Here is a 17,925-nt window from a genome sequence, read left to right on the forward strand (position 1 = left end):
CCTAGAGAGAATCGGTAGATTCTTGTAAACTATGTTTTCTTCAAAATATGCAACGTTAGGTTCAGTAAGGTGCAGCATGGAAATCAACGTACGAAATATGCTTGCTACATTATGAAAAATCTATAAGGATCGACATATCAATAAGTTGCCCCTTAAAATATATTTTAACTAGCTGCCTAGGCATTTGATTTCTTAAGGTGATGGTACCCCAAATGGGGGGACAGGGTTGAAACTGAATGGACATTTTCTTTAAACTACTAGAATAGCACCGGAGTCCCTAATATTATGTTTGATATGTTATCTTACACAGAAAAAAGATGTACGAGGTATTTTTTTTTAATATTTTTAATTTATGAAGTATTCAGTGTCTGTTGAGAAACATCCCTTTGTATGTAGAAATTTTCACGCTAACTGAAAATAAAATTTTATAATAATAGGATTCTGTGTCGGAACAAACTTATATCAGTGTATGGAATTTATTGCTGCTACTTAAAATAGCATGTCAATGTGTCATAATTGTTAGACTATAGCTATTACTACAAATTACCATTCATTATTTCACAAATTTAATGATTGCTACTGTTGCAGTTGTCTCTCTTTACTCATCTGTTTCTATATATCTTCACAGGACGCTGTATGTCTTCCATTCCCGGAAACGTCAAAATACCATGGAAACGCGTGAAAATTCCCGACGTTTTTGAAGTGTCAACGGATATTACATTCCACGGAAATTACATTTCAAGGATTTTGCCATTTATCAAGAAAATAAGCATTTTTGTAGGGAAAAGTTGTAATAAATATTGATACGGACACCGATTCATACCTTTTGGATGTGCAATTTATATTCAATATTGCCGTATGTTTATAAATCACCATTCCACGGAGATTACATGCTTAACAAATCTCTACAGGTTTCAAGTTTGTTCTGTTTTCTAGACTTATATGAATTGAACTAAATGACCATTGATATATGCACAAATATTTGTATTGTCCTTTAAAACAAATTTAACTCATTTGATGCCATTTATACTGCTGAATATTTTGTCATGAGTGAAGTCTTTTACTTGTTAACGGAAATTTCACGTTTTCGAGGGAAACATTATCACGGCTGTATGCCCACTATCGCTGTTAAATATGTACTAAACTTTATAAAAATAAAAAAATATAGATGGAAAACAAATATAAAAGCCTCATCTAGGAGTATAAAAAGGTACAGCTATATAACGAAGTCGTTAGTTTCGTCCTGTTACTGTAGGAATGTCCATATTTAGACTTTCAACCATAATTGAGACCTGCACATGCGCATTTATTGACACAAATATAAGAAATGTTTTGATGTAAATATCGAGGGATAGTATACAAAAATAACAAATGCTTATAGTCTTTTAAAATCTCGCGTAGTAAGAGTTCAAAGATCTGAGACATATCAGTTTCTTCATATGGGCGCTTTACCGGAGAAGCAGCATGAAACATCATCAGAACTAGATACGAATCCATTCATATATAAATCGGTGAATTAATAACGACAGTAGTTTTCCGATGTTCAAATCTCGTACATAAGCGAAAAGAGACATATCATGGTAGCAAACAAAACTTGCAGGGAATCGCAAGAACTTCAAATGGAACAAAACCATGTGCGTCGACAGTAAAGCGCCATTTTCAAAGGAAACATACCCGCCATGCGAATCTACAAGCACTTAAATTGTCACAATCGACAAGATCACAACCTGTAAAATTACATTTAGACAATTATTCTGATATCTGAAGAACTAAGACCGCGCAGCATGTTGCTAGAGTATTGAAATACCGACGTATCATATCGGTCATTCAATTCGTGATTGTGACCGTAACATTTCAGTCGTTCTTCTAAAAAACCGGTTTGAGAAGTTTTGTATAAAATTGGGTAAAATATTCAAGATAAAAATTGTAGAATATTTACATATAAAATCGTAATTGCACGGTAAATGAAATTCTGCATTAGTGAACATGCTTCCACAATAAATCTCTATATTTGTAATACAAGTTTTAAACGTTGAAAACAATTATTGGTTATATATGAATTACGATTATATATCAAAGACGTTTGCCATTTATATATCCATAATTGTTTTTGTAGGATCACATTATCATTTGTGTAAAATTCTGATATGTTATCATAAACCAGAAGAATTTAAAATCGTTATTCTTTTGTTAAGATTGATAAAGACAGAACAAAATATGTTTTCTTAATGCATTTAAAAATACAAGACGTATGTATACACAAAGATCAATGTTAAGGACATCTGTTTTCTTGATTATAATAATTTGAAGATATATTTACAAGGAAATAAAAATATAACAAACGTCTTGTCACTGACCAACCGTGCATCAAGAATATGCAATATTATATAGCAAAAGGGTGGGTTATTAAGCATTGTAATGCACAGTTTATGGTCAATATCTTAACCTTAGATTTGTTTAATATTTACCTGTTTAGATGGCATAGATTATAAATGAAGAAAAAAATCATGGACATGTTCATCCTTCTGACTGTCCTTCAGGTATGTATGATTTAAATCTGACACCTCTGTTTTATTTTCTGTATCTCCGTCTTGTTTCGGAATAAGGAAATTTCTCATATAGTTGTCACATCAAAATTGAACTCAGTACATATGTTCAGTTTTACGTAGTAGAAAAAAAAATGCTGTGGAATAATCCATCGATGACACGAAATCAGTACATGCACAGCATAAAAAAAAAGAAAAAACACGAAAAGCAATGGAACAGCGTCTTTATTGCTGTTCTTCATCTCAAATGCACAATAAGTCTTTTCACACGGAGCAAAAACATCCTCACTTCACTGCAAGATTAAGACGCCCACCCCCTAGCACAGGTTTGAATGGCATTCTTTGAAAACTGACGATCACACCACAACTGAATTGAAGAACAAAACTATGGAGTAATATCTATAAATTAAATCTTGCAAAGAAATCAAACATGTACTGTCATACTGAAGCGTGCATAAAACATTCTGAACATTAATACAACAACGGGGCAATTCGTATATATGTAAGATAACATATGTGTAGGGCGAATAATTCTGATAGACTATGAAAGATGTATGTAATTACACAAACTGGCCTTAAATGGTCGTACACGTTTTGAATCATATTCCAAATAACGATTCTACCCCGATTTTATGGTTCCCTAATGCCAGAAATGTAAACTGTGAAACCAGTACATCTCAGTATAAAATTTACTTTTAAGTATTTAACCATCAAATCTTTTAACTTTAGTACATATGTTCGTTATGTTGTCTTGGTCCATTCAAGGTGAATATATGACAGTGTGAGCGTGGCATTTTGTCCTATGAATATATACCCGTTTTCAAAAACAGTCTTAAATCATCAAGGATTGTTGCTTGGTTTACGTTCAGATATTTCTTTACACCCCCAGTGCGTCGCAGATTCTCCTCCCGGAATTGTATTGTCTGTATCAAACTACAATGTATCCATAACAAGTAATTGAACAAAAAGCAGTTTTAGGCCACAATAAAGTCCCAAGCTCGACACTAGGCCTGATCTTATGCATATCAAAAGATTTTACTTATTTGAAGAATTAACTAATACTATTTCACTAACTTAGGACCAACACGATATTGTCAAATTAAGTGATTGTATTGTAACTTCAATTGCATTGTTTTCTGGACAAGCAATCATGAACACCGTTCAAGATCAAATGGTATTCAACTGGAAGGAGTCAATTACATTGTCCAATCATTAGACATAAGTAATCTGTTCCATCGTGTTCGTCATTTATCTTCAGTTGCATGAACTGAAATGAGACGAGGTTTAACAAACAAACAAAAAAAGAAATCTATCCTTGAACTTAAGATGAACTCCCGGAAATTTTACATTCATATTCAGTAGCAAATATATTATCTTCTACATTTCAGATATGTGTCTAGGTCAATTTTCTCAACACTTCAAATGTCGGAATAGTGATTAAAAAAAAATATGTAAGAGTTAAAAAGGCTGCAAATAAAAGGCAACAATATCTGCCTTATCTGTAATTGGCACAAATGTTCTGTATTTAAAGTTTGTATTAAAGTATAGCTGAAAGCCGGCCAAGGAATCAGAGCTTGCATGAGAGAGATATATTCCTTTATTTCAAATAATTTCCAACAGCTATCCGTACAACTTCGTATTTGATTTGGCCTACCATCATTATTGGTGAGTTTTAATTAGCCTAAACGCGCGTATGGCATACACAATACTAAGGCTGTTGTTTTTGGCGAGTTTTTTACGTGCTCACAAACAATCGACACTGTGCGTCCGTGTTGACAAAATACAATTTTGATGGAATACTTGCTTAAACTATTGATGTATATGCACTTATCTTTTTTTAGATGTTATCCTTTAATGAAGCCTACAACTTCACCTGTCCATCACAGGCACACTGGAATATTCGGGCAAAAGCCATGTGTAAGCCTCCAAAAAATTATACTTGCTTATTTGATATAACTTTTCGAGTGAATGTATACAGAGAAATATGTAACAGACCTAGAATATTAGATCGTGGTAAGTCTTAGAAGATATCTAAAAGTTTTCCCTGTTAATACAATAGTATGTATTTTTTTTTATTTTTTTTAGCTTTATTAGAGCAAACAATGAACGTTTTTTTTTATTTATGTAAAAAAATAACTTTATTTTCAAATAATGAAAATGTTTAAAAAAGAAAGTTTCTTCAATTAATAAAAGTCGTTTTTATTTATTACGATGTAACAGAAGTAACTTTGTTGTGAATGTATTTAAGTGCATTTATCTGGATTAAGAAGTGACAAATCCAGCGAAATATAACTTAAACTATATAACCATTAATCAAGAAATTTGAGACGCATGTTCATTGAATATTTCTTTACTTAACATTTGCAGGTCATAAATACGTCTTTCAGCCGAACTTAAACAAAGCAACATGCAGTGCAACTCGATATCAGCCTTTCATATTTTACACAATTGGAAACAGTGACTGCACCTATCAAAAATCACTTTGTAACAGCATAGGTCAAGAGACGTATGAATACGGCAACACTACGGTCGACATAAAATGTATGTGTAATACTGATAGAGGATATACTTTTGTCATGAACTCAAAAAACCAATGTTACTGCAATCCTTCTACTGACGATTGTTCCTGTTATCTCGGAATAAACCAATACAACAAAACGGTTGGACTGAACGGTAAAGTACAAATTTTTTTTTGCCAGATTTATAGACTATCAATATTTCAAAAAACCATGGAGCTGTCTCTTTATTGATGATGCTTAAAAGATCTTCTATTGTTTTTTTTTATTAAAGCGACATGGTAAAGTTTAGCAGCCCATTGACTTAAGCTTCATTAACCTTAAATCTCTATAAAAAAACTCTTTACAACAAACAGGAACTATTTCATCTTTAGATTAAATCTAACAATTTATTAAATTTGAATGTTTTTTTTTTAAATTCTGATATCTTTACTTTGGGTTAACTTTTTGTCGGTAAATGTTTCACAAAAGTTGTTTATATAGATTTGAGCTTGTTTTTTTTTTAATCATGCCTCATTAACATTTATACAATGATTTAATAAGAAACGTACTAGTATCATACAAATATAAAATAATTAACAACTTGAATAAACAACAAAAAACAACAAAAAAACAATACACTGTTATAGTTGAAATGAAATCAATTAAGTGAATTTTAGTATATATGCTGTTAATCGAGAGTGTGCAAACTAATTTGCTACCGACCATTACAACTGACGGAAAAAATGTGTACACCACCCACAGAAGTGCAAATATTTCATAAGAAAAACAAGTTTCTCAATTATATTTCTCAGATATCAAATGTTACGATGACACGAAAAGGACAGGAAGTCGTTACTTAGGAGATAGGTTAGTGTTTGATTATCCCTCGAATCATGTCTTTGTTATATTCATTTATTTCTATACATTAATATTCATATATCTATATATATTAAGTATGTCTAATTGACGCGAAAATGAATATATATTTCAAAGTTTAGATTTCTGTATACCAATACCAAAATGAATACAGGTGCATCAGTTATTCTCAAGACGAAAAGTTCCTGAAATTTCAAAAACTACATACTTTAACTTCTGTGTAATTCATAAAAGAAACGTCGATAAAAACTAATTCAGATTTTGTTAGCGGTAAAAGAGGGACGAAATATACCAGAGGGACAGTCAAACTCATAGATCGAAAATAAACTGACAACGCCATGGCCAAAAATAAAAAGACAAATAGACAATAAATAGTACAGATGACACAAGATAGAAAACTAAAGACTAAGCAACACGAACCCCACCAAAAACTTGGGGTGATCTCAGGTGCTCTGGAAGGGTAAGCAGATCCTGCTCCACATGTGGCACCCGTCGTGTTGCTTATTTTATTTCAAATCCGGTAAATAGTCTAATTCGGTAGGTCACATTCGTGAAAAGGGAAGGGTATTGTAGTAACGACATAAGGAACATATCCGATATCATCTGTGAAACGGTTATTCCATAACGGTCAACCAACTCGTGATGGCGTCCGTAAAATTTACGAAGGGATGATTTCAACTTCACCATTTGGAACTCTTGGTTTTATAGCTTCCTTGCGAAGCAATCATGGGGAGTTATACACATCATTACAGTTGAATTTTATATATTTTTGTCAATATTTTTCTGAGCGCAAATCTCTTCGACAATAACCATGTATATGTTTTTTTTAAAGGTTTAATATATCACGGAAAATTAAGATCATTGAATTTGACAACTACAACTACAACCTAAACTATTGTAAGTTGAAACCTGTTAGAAGAAGGATCAATCAATAGTTATACAAGTAGTTTGAAGACAATATAGTTGATGTTTTGCAGTTTATAAACTATAAAGAAAATAAGACACATATATAAAAAATATTCAGAAAGCTTTGGTAGGGTACTTGCTTCATAATTTATGATAAAACAAAGTATAGATCTGTAATACCCTTTTTATCAGCGAACATAGGTTTGGGCTGTTCTCATTGTTTAAGGCAGTACGGTTGTCTATAATTGCTTACATCCACTTCATTTGAACTTGGGTTGATAGTTGTCTCATTTGCAATCATACAACATCTCCTTAGTTTTATATAGTGCAGAGACATCTACATTAAATTAAATATTCAATTGAAAATAGTTTATGATTTCAACTATCAGTATGATTAGTTAATATAATATGAAAGTTAATAAAATTATTCCTTAATGAAAAATCGACAATGGAAATATCGTTAAATAGAAAAAAAACTTGCATCAGCTTTATTTTGTATAATTACAGATAAATATCACATCGAAGCATTTCAATGGGTTTTGACATTGTCATTAGCATCCTGTAAGTACTATAAAATATATGAACATTATAATTAAAGGAGGTTTCGGAAAAATAGTTTTCTATTTCTGTCTTAATCGTGCATTGGATAATGCAAATGTACAAAGCATTAAAGGTTTTTTTGGAAATAGTTTGTATGGTGCATGTCGAGAATAATTATAAATTAATAATTCATCAATAAAATAGTCCAACCAGGGGGTTGATGTGATCGTGTATTTGAAAGTCGCTCACATTATCCTGTAATAAGCATTCATTATATAAAAAAACCCAAATAAATACATACTTAAAAATATCACAATAATTTCCGATATCTGTGAACACTCATCAATTACGACGTTATAGGTGTTGTAGGAATTTTACACTATTCTTCCGTGAGTGTTACAATGTTATTCACTAAGTATCATAAAAGCGTTTTTTTTTGTAGTTTAAATTACATAATAGAAAAAACTAGAGGCTCTAAAGAGCCTGTGTCGCTCACCTTGGTCTATGTGCATATTAAACAATGGACACAGATGGATTCATGACAAAATTGTGTTTTGGTGATGGTGATGTGTTTGTAGATCTTACTTTACTGAACATTCTTGCTCCTTACTTTTATCTCTATCTATAATGAACTTGGCCCAGTAGTTACAGTGGAAAATATTTTGTAAAAATTTATAAAAATTTACAAAATTTATGAAAATTGTAAAAAATTGACTATAAAGGGCAATAACTCCTTAAGGGGTCAATTGACAATTTTGGTCATGTTGACTTATTTGTAGATCTAACTTTGCTGTACATTATTGCTGTTTACAGTTTATCTCTATCTATAATAATATTCAAGATAATAACCAAAAGCTGCAAAATTTTCTTAAAATTACCAATTCAAGGGCAGCAACCCAACAACATGTTGCCCGATTGGTCTGAAATTTCAGGGCAGATAGATCTTGACCTAATGAACAATTTTATACCATCAGATTTGCTCTAAATGCTTTGGTTTCAGAGATATGAGCCAAAAACTGCATTTTACCCTATGTATTATTTTTTTGCCATGTCGGCCATCTTGGTTTGCGGGCAGGGTCATCGGACACATTTTTTAAACTAGATACCCTAATGATGATTGTGGACAATTTTGGTTAAATTTGTCTTAGTAGTTTCAGAGAAGATATTTGTAAAAGATTAAAAATTTTTACGAAAAATGGTTAAAAATTGACTATAAAGGGCAATAACTCCTTAAGGGGTCAACTGACCATTTTGGTCAATTTGACTTATTTGTAGATCATACTTTGCTGAACATTATTGCTGTTTACAGTTTATCTCTATCTATAATAATATTCAAGATAATAACCAAAAACGGCAAAATTTCCTTAAAATTACCAATTCAGGAGCAGCAACCCAACAACGGGTTGTCCGATTCATCTGAAAATTTCAGGGCAGATAGATCTTGACCTGATAAACAATTTTATCTCATGTCAGATTTGCTCTAAATGCTTTGGTTTCAGAGATATAAGCCAAAATCTACATTTTACCCCTATGTTCTATTTTTAGCCATGGTGGCCATCTTGGTTGGTTGGCGGGGTCATCGGACATATTTTTTAAACTATATACCCCAATGATGATTGTGGCCAAGTTTGGTCAAATTTGGCCCAGTAGTATCAGAGGAGAAGATTTTTGTAAAAGTTTACGGACGACGGACGCAAAGTGATGAGAAAAGCTCACTTGACCTTTCAGGTCAGGTGAGCTAAAAAGGATATGGTTATCCATCCATGACACAAAATCAGTAAACGCATAGCAAACAATACAAAAAGTGATGGAACAGCACTTGTATTGCAGTTCTCCATCTCCAAGTCACAACGAGGCTTTTAGACGGAGCAAACACTCTCACATCACTGCCAGTAATTGTGGTTTTGCATATCAAATAAACAACGATTTCTAATGTGATTTATGTCACTAATAATTTGAAATAACTTCAATAAACTCAATCTTTGTGTTTGCCAACATTTCTTTTTTAGAGATTGATGTTTAAATATGTAGTGAAAAACGAGAACATTGTTCACAGATTGAATTAACCTTTAATAACGATCTGCGTGTCCTATTTGTCTGTTATTTATCAACATGGTTTTCGTAAGAGATTCTTCATAAAGGTTATGTTCATAGGTCAAAAAATGACGCACGAATTAATCAACAAAGGTAATTAATAAATATACTTCTTTGATTGAAAGTTGTACTGGCCGGACCAGTAGGTATAACCAAGTGACAGAATCGCAATCTCGGCGAATATATAAAGAAAACAACTTATTTGGAAAATTGTAATTATGATATTCCACCAAAAAGGTTACAGTAGTCAGTGTATTGGTAAAACTGCAATAAAACAAAAAGCAATACTTACAATGTGTATGAATTGAACATATTAAAAGTTTAAATGCAAATATTATATAAACAATCAAATGAAAACGAAAATGGAATTTACAGTTCAAATATCAGATATAAATAACTTACAGTTCGTATGCATTTATCAAATCACTTATACAAATTAACGGATTTAAACAGATTTCATTATCACAGTTTATGAACGAATCAAACGTACTTGACAGTGGTATGTCTCGATTTCCTCAGAATATTAAATATCGTCCATGAAACATGTGTTGAAATACTGGAGCAGACGGTGTCACAGATTAATTAAAGGCAGTCGCGTAGTACAATAAATATGGTGACGTAAGCAATCGGTCCAGTGCGATTTGTTCCGGATACTTATGAAAACATATAATAAACATTGAATGTGAAACAGAATAAAGTAATAAGGACACAACCGATTTCATATTGAATTCAAATAAAGATACATTGGTAGTTCTATTCTATATACAATAACAAATCTATTCCGAACATGAAACTTTATATTTTTCAGGCGTTGTTTGTATTATTCTACTGACAAATCGGCGACAATTGAGAAGATGTATCAAACTTCCTAATAGTAAGTGCATACACTTTAACTATGTATTCGTTTGTACTTTACTTTTGTATAATTATTTTTAGCTCTCTGTTTAAATAAAGAGTAAGACACACATGTCTACACTATAGTTATCTATATCTGTTTTTAGTTACTTGTTTTAATAAGAAGTAAGCCACACATATTTATACTCTCCTTTTCTATATCTGTTTTGTAAGTTTTTTTTTTAAATAAGAAGTCAGACAGACTTGTTTATGCTTTACTTTTCTATATCTGTTTTAGCCCGTTGTTTAACTAAGATGTAAGACACACATGTGTTTACTTACCTTTCTATATATTTTGTTAGCTCTTTGTTAATACGAGGTAATACTCACATGTTTATAATTTACGTTTCTATGTCTGTTTTAATTTAGTTCTTTGCGTAAGTAAAGAAAGCCACACATGTAAATAATTTTTGATGCACAAAAGACAGATAATTATACTGTACGTAAAATATGAAAACGTACATAGAGGGCATGCGTACTGATTTTGTCAGTTTCTTGAAGAAATGATAGTACATGCCATAAAACAAGAAGTTGATTGTTTCAAGATGCCGTAATTTTATTTTTAATTTCTGGTCAAGGTATTGTAAATAGAACATTTTTATCTATATTTATGGTATAATGATAATTTATTAAATTGGCAAATTAATTCTATTATCGACACTATCGTGCGCATACATTTTTTCGATTTACGATTCTTTTTAAAGAAAACGAACAAAGGAGAAGGTCTGGAAAAGGTAATTTTGAAGTGGAAGTGGAAGTGGTCGCGTTTGTGCCAAATCATTAATCTTTGATGTTTTCTTTTTTTAAAACCGTTTGGATGTCCCTGCAGGTTGACTTTTAGTTCCCCACAAAATCACCAGCCTAGTAGTAAGCACTTTTGTGTTGACAATTCATTCTGCTTTAAATTAACAGTATTTGTGTTTTATTTGACTTCCCAACTGTTTGGATTTGAGCGCCACTGATTGATTGATTGTTGGTGTTTTACCGCCGCTTTTGGGGTATTTCGTGGCGGTCAGTTTTTATGGGTGGAGGAAGCCGGAGTGCCCGGAGAATACCACCGACCTTCGATAGGAAAACTGACAATCCTAGTGAATTAAGATTGGAGTCGAGTGCACCCGCACGAGCGGGGTTTGAACTCACAACCTCAGTGTTGACTGGCTAGTGATTACAGAAGTAGAACTTCTTAGACCATTTGGCCACCGAGGCCTCTGGAGCGCCACTGATGACGTTTAGTTGACAATTTGACTGAAACCATATTGACGATACATATTTGTCATCTTGTTCTTTAGATATACAAAATGTCCGCCTTTCTTGGAAGGAAATTTGTACCTTTGATAGCTTCGACTGTTGTTAGCGCATTTTGTGTCTCAAACTTTCAAAATGGTGTATTTGATGACGTTATAGTACATGTTATACTGTAACTTATTCAATTTAATCAACAAACCAAAAAGATTTGGAAGTAAATACGGCTTTTCCGTCTCATTTTTCTAAAGTTTTGATGTTTTGTCAAATAGTTTATCTGTAGTCTTTGCTGTTGCCATGTTGGGGCACATTGTTGTTAGTTTTCAATGCGAAACCAACAAATAACAGCATAACCTATTTAGTAAACGTGATTCTAATCTTTTATTGGGTTATTGAAAGTTTAAAAAAAAAAACTATTGAGGTTGGAGCATATATAATTTACCCTATAGTAAATTAGATTTTTAGATTTTTAGTTTTAAAGTGAAAAGTATAATAGTTTCATATTAATCAAAAAACGCATGTTTATAATACAACATACAAATCTCCATTCAAATAAGCTAACCAAAATAATTATTATAAATAGATTATGTATATTTTCAAGAGTTAGCTCTATATCATTTAATAGATTACTTCATATACGATAGAATGAGAAAAATAACTAATAAGATACGTCTATTTTCTGTTCAACGTGTTTGTTCGTGTATATTTTGCGATTGCTAATGAACACCTTTTTGTTTTACTAAGACTATATCATTTTCTATATTTATTCTCAAACATCACGTCACAAATATATACTTTTTCAGTTTTTCCAGAAGCCATAAACCATTTATCAGAGGAAGATAAAATCAGATACAATGAGCTTATGCAAACTGAAAAAAAAGAAAACAGGTATTTTGTTAGAATTATGATAGTCGGAAAGGAATCGACAGGAAAAACGTGTCTCTTGAGGAGATTATTGAAGGAAGACATATCTGGTGTATCGAGTACAGATGGTGTTGATATTGTTGTTCGTAGATGCAAAATCAACATAAGAGATGGAAAATGGATAATCGGCAAAGGTAAATAAAGGCAACAGTAGTATACCGCTGTTCGAAACTCATAAATCGATAGAGACAAAAACAAATCCGGGTTACAAACTAAAACTAAGGGAAACGCATCAAATATAAAAGGAGAACAACGACACAACAAAAACACAACATTAAAAATGTAACACGCACAAAAACGAACTATAATATAACAATGGCCATTTTCCTGACTTGGTACAGGACATTTTAAGAAAAAAATGGTGGGTTGAACCTGGTTTTGTGGCATGCCAAACCTCCCGCTTTAATGGCAACGTCAACACAACACCAAAACGACAACATCACATGACAGGACCACAATACAAATAAATGGGAGAACATATAGGAAAAAGAAACACACAAATAATAGCAAACAAAAGGTACTAGGCTTAAAATTCAATACGCCAGACGTGCGTCTCGTCCACACAAGACCATCCAGTGAAGCTCAGATGAAAAAAGCTTGAAAGCCAAAACAAGTACAAAGCCGAAGAGCACCGAGGACCAAAACTTCCAAAAAGTTGCGCCTAACACGGCCAGGGTTTTCTGCCTGGGACAAGAACATCCTTATTATTTAGAATAATTTCGTTGAACCAAACTAAAAGCTAATAAATGAAGGGGGTGATTAATTATCTTTACCATAACACACGAATATAACAGTAAAGACTTTAAGACATTTGACAAAATCCGACAAGAATAACAAATATAACATAAAAATTAAATACATGAATTTGGGATAGAAAGGTACCGTGACACGTCTTATAGCAATGCGGTTTCACACTCAGCAAAACAGTCACAATCGGGAATAAGTCACGTTCGGTAATTAAAAGATCAGACGACGTAATGACAAACCACAATCTAACACGTGGTAAAAATGTCCTTAGTTAGTTTGAACAAAGACACATCGTATGGACTAACCAATTCGTGATGGTGTCCGTAAAATTTACGGAGTGTCATTTTCAATCTGTCCTCCTCATAACTTTGTTGGAGCACACTCCTGTATATGAAGTCCGTATAGTGATTATCAAAGTCCGTATAATGATTATCAATTTTCAGGAAAAAATCCACAATTGAATACACCTGTTTTATATATACTTAAAACACAAAATAATACGGACTTCATATACAGGAGTATGAAATGCATACTCACTGGTGATTCATAATGATTATCAGTTTACAGAAAAAAATCCACAATTGATTACACCTGTTTTATATATACTTAAAACACAAAATAAAAGTCTATTTCAAGTGAAGATTGTTTTAAGTATAGCCTTTAATGGTTAATCGCAAATATCAAACTTCAAAATTAATTGGTACGTATAAAAATTGCGATATATCACAAAGAATACTCGTGGTTATTTACTATTTACGTCTGTTTTGAATAAAATTAGTGAACTGTCAATTGCTAATAGAGAAGAGGCAAAACAAATTTACGTCAGCAACGCCGTTACCTCCCCTGTAACTGTATCGCATGCCCTTAAAAGTATTATCTTAAATTACAAATGACAACGATCTCGGCATCCTGGTGATACCCTCGGGGACGAAACGTCCACCAGCAGTGGCATCGACCCAGTGGTGAAAATAGTTATCAAAGGTACCAGGCTTATAATTTAATACGCCACACGCACGTTTCGTCTAGTGGCAGGTTTACATTATATTTTAAAAGGGCACGGACTCATCTTGACCTATCGAAATCAGTTTCCTCGCATAATTTGTTTGTCAGATTTTATCAATGAATCTTCTTCAATGATTTTAAGCTTAAGTACACTGCAATTACGTGTCAAAAATCCTACAGTTTCACTGCGTTATGGATCCCTGAAAATTATCCAATCAGATCATGTTGGCATTTTAAGAGGGGTGTTAGACTGACCCTGTACTGCACTTTTTCACATTTGTTTATAACCATTATCTTTCAAACACTTTATACATGTTATAGGTATCCCAATACTATGGCCTCATGATGTCTAATGATAAAAATATAGACATATAAAATGTAAAGCATTTCAACTGTTCGTTAATCGAGTTTTTTGTTGCTTGCTTGGCGTCAAGTTGCAATTATTTTATGCATATTTGAGAAAAGAACTATTACCAATTAATACAATATGAATATTAGGCATGGTGAGACTTCTGGCATGAAGGGCGAGGGAATGGACTGCCACTGAAAAACAATGCTATGATGGATATTAACAGCAATGTTATGCCACTGAGCTGGAGCAAGTCTTATATAGTGAATCGTGTACCCTCTCAGCACGATACATCAGATTAACTAATGGACTGATAGTCCCCGAAGGTATCACCAGCCCAGTTTTACGGCTTTTTTGTAATTAAAATTTGCTGTTACAAAATTTTGGAAATTATTTAAAATTAAGGAATGTATCTCCCTCATGCAAAGCTCTGAATCATAGCCCGGCTTTGGCTATACTTTTTTTGGTGTTTATTTTTGGTTTATAGCTCTTTAACTTTTTTAATAAGCTGTTTATTTTAAAATATTTTGGCCTCGAGAATCACTGAAGAGACAATAATTGTCAAAATGCGCAACTTGTGCAGAAAAATTGGTACCGTTTATGTTATTAAATGTCCCCTTCTTGTCACACATGGCTACGAACTTATACACCCTGTACAGTAGAACGAACGCCTTTCTAAGAGAAGTTTTAAGTGACAAGCTGGACATATTTCTATACCCGAGTTTGCGTTATGGAAGCATTAATTTTATAACGAGTTGTTTTCATTTTTATTAGCACTGTGTCGATACCTCTGCTGGTTGACTATTAACCCGAGAGGATTCATCAGCTCAGTAGTCAGTACTTCGGTACTGAAATGATTTATAACATTTCTAAAATTGTCCGTTTATAAATTTAGAAATTATAAAGAAACTGAGGTTTCAACTCCCTCAGGTAAAGTGACATATGACTTGACTATTTTAAGTACTTCTGGTGATTACGGACTTTCCGTTTTAAATTTCCTCGGAGTTCGGTATTTTTGTAATTTTACTTTTTTCATATAGCTCTTTAACTGATTCGGTTGTTATACATCTTTGGCTTTCAAATATATGGCGTTGAGCGTTCCTGGTGAAGGTAAATCCAGAAAAGCGCTTCGGACGAACTATAATTTATAAAAAGTGTTGTTTTCATTTTTTTTCACTTGGGATATTTCAACCATTTAAGTAGGGAAACGTCAAAGCACAACATTTTCATTTCAAGTAATGTTTCTATTCGCCTAAACTGTAATAAAAACTGCATTGAACTATTCTAATGGACCAATACAATAAAGTTTAAAAACACCGTATGGATGGAATGGGAAACTACCACTACTGCCAATAGATAGCCTTGTAACTTGTTGTACAAGGTAGTATTGTTTTTTTTTCTATTTTTTTTTTCCTGCCAGAAATTGCCGATGATAAAGTGAGCCGGATTAAGAGAGCACTGATTCCAAATGCCGAGGACAGAAACACTGAAAATATTGAGGTAGATGAGAGAAAAAATATAAATATAAGTCATGGTGATGATATATCTACCTATAAAAAAGACACCACAACCGACATAATGGTTATTCGGGATAAAAGTGAAGATACAAATGAGTCTGAATTATTGGTAATGCTTGAGGATTTCAAAGCAAAATCAAAAGTTAATCTGGATAAAAAAGGAGATACGAACCAGTCTTCATCTTTGGTAATGCCTGAGGATATCACTAGCGACGCAAAGATTAATCTGGATAACAATAAAGAAACGAATAAGTCTTCATCATTGGTAATGCCTGAGGATTTGATGTCAAATATGTTTTCCAAGTCAACTGTTAATTCTCCTTCAAACCTTTATGCATTATGTGAATTATGGGACTTTGCAGGACAAAAAGAATTTTATGCTACACATCAAGCATTTTTAACAAGTAGTGCAGTATACCTTGTAGTTGCAGATATGAAGGACGACATAAGTAAACAAGGATTGGGTCAGTGTTTTGCCGATTTTCAGCATATTGGAGGTATGTTTTCATGTAAGAAATTCAAATGCAACTAGATTTGTAATTGAGAGCAATAACGGATGGCACCGTTCCCCTATTGCCAGGGTAACGGCAGCAATTTTGAAAATTCCAAAGTCAAACAGCGCATCTTCACATGCCAATTAAAATTGTTGTAAAGTTTCATGAAGTTTGGAGCATTTTGAAATTTTTTATAGTTTTGCTGTTTCAATGGTCACGGTGACCATTTTAAACATTCCAAAGACAGATACCACATTGGCACATGACAGGTTACATAACCATATAGTTTTGTTTGTAATATTCTTTGAAGAAACTGCTGCTTTAATGTATATTCCCTTAGGGTCAATGTTTATCTTTCGCCCTGTTTCCATGATTATGGCAGCAATTTTGGAATTTCTAAATATTGTCTGTCCATCTAGGCATACCAAGTAACATTTTCATAAAGTTTCATCCAGTTGGGTCTTATAATAAAACAAAAACATGTTTTATTAAAGTGTTTCAATATCTGAAATACAAGTTACCTTAATTATGTCCTAATGTTGTGATCATGTCAACAAGTAATAGAAAGTAAAATAAAAAAAAAAATAAATAAAACGGGAAGTTCCTTCTCAAATGTCAAAATCAAAAGCTTAGTGTTAAGACAGTCAGTGTTAGGGTACATATATTCAAAGTATCCTATTTGGTCTCAAAACATTATTTATTAAACACTGTTGATATATTTCAGAATATGTTGATTTTTGGTTTGATTCTATCCATTGTCATCGAACAACCGACAAACCAGCTAGGTATGGCCACTTCGATCCTCCGATTTTATTAGTTTTCACTGGAAAGGATAAATATGACAAGGTAATACAATTGTAGAACGCTGTTCCTCACTTCCATACCAGTCATGTACATGGTTTCATTTAGTATCATCCGTTCTTGATCGGAATGTCATCAAAGAAATATTTGCTAATGAGACGTCCATCCATAGAAGATCAAAAATTATTGTTAGCAAAACCTACTAGAAATGGTTACCTATACATTAGTTATAACACAACAATAACTGAAACGATAATTATAAACAACAACTGGACTCCTTCCTTTTAACAGGCACATTAAGCATGTTTGATCTTAAACGTGCTTATGGGCGCTCAATTTAACACAAACCTTGGACAATAGCTTAACACAACAAATTATGAACAAACAAAAATCCGTTGAAATAATCGTTGCCAGATTAACGTCAAGTGACATTTATTTCATGCATATTCACAAACAAAACAATAAATAAAGTACAAATATATATGTTCTGCTATA

At 32.7% G+C, this 17,925-nt stretch overlaps 1 protein-coding gene across 3 annotated transcripts in view; it reads left to right on the forward strand.

Annotated features, from left to right (window-relative positions):
* Positions 1-17,925, forward strand: part of LOC127732450 (uncharacterized) — a 38,793-nt gene that overhangs the window by 7,856 nt on the left and 13,012 nt on the right. For all 3 annotated transcript variants that reach the window (XM_052241479.1, XM_052241478.1, XM_052241480.1), the window contains 10 exons: positions 2,477-2,540; positions 4,388-4,559; positions 4,914-5,219; positions 5,857-5,911; positions 6,753-6,817; positions 7,334-7,387; positions 10,269-10,334; positions 12,400-12,654; positions 16,039-16,632; positions 17,354-17,475. In XM_052241479.1, coding sequence (XP_052097439.1) covers positions 2,493-2,540; positions 4,388-4,559; positions 4,914-5,219; positions 5,857-5,911; positions 6,753-6,817; positions 7,334-7,387; positions 10,269-10,334; positions 12,400-12,654; positions 16,039-16,632; positions 17,354-17,475 — 1,737 coding nt within the window. In that variant the 5' untranslated portion in view covers positions 2,477-2,492. The remainder of the gene's footprint in view (positions 1-2,476; positions 2,541-4,387; positions 4,560-4,913; positions 5,220-5,856; positions 5,912-6,752; positions 6,818-7,333; positions 7,388-10,268; positions 10,335-12,399; positions 12,655-16,038; positions 16,633-17,353; positions 17,476-17,925) is intronic.

Source organism: Mytilus californianus, unplaced genomic scaffold, assembly GCF_021869535.1.
Source record: "Mytilus californianus isolate M0D057914Y unplaced genomic scaffold, xbMytCali1.0.p SCAF_24, whole genome shotgun sequence".
Lineage (NCBI taxonomy): Eukaryota > Metazoa > Mollusca > Bivalvia > Mytilida > Mytilidae > Mytilus > Mytilus californianus.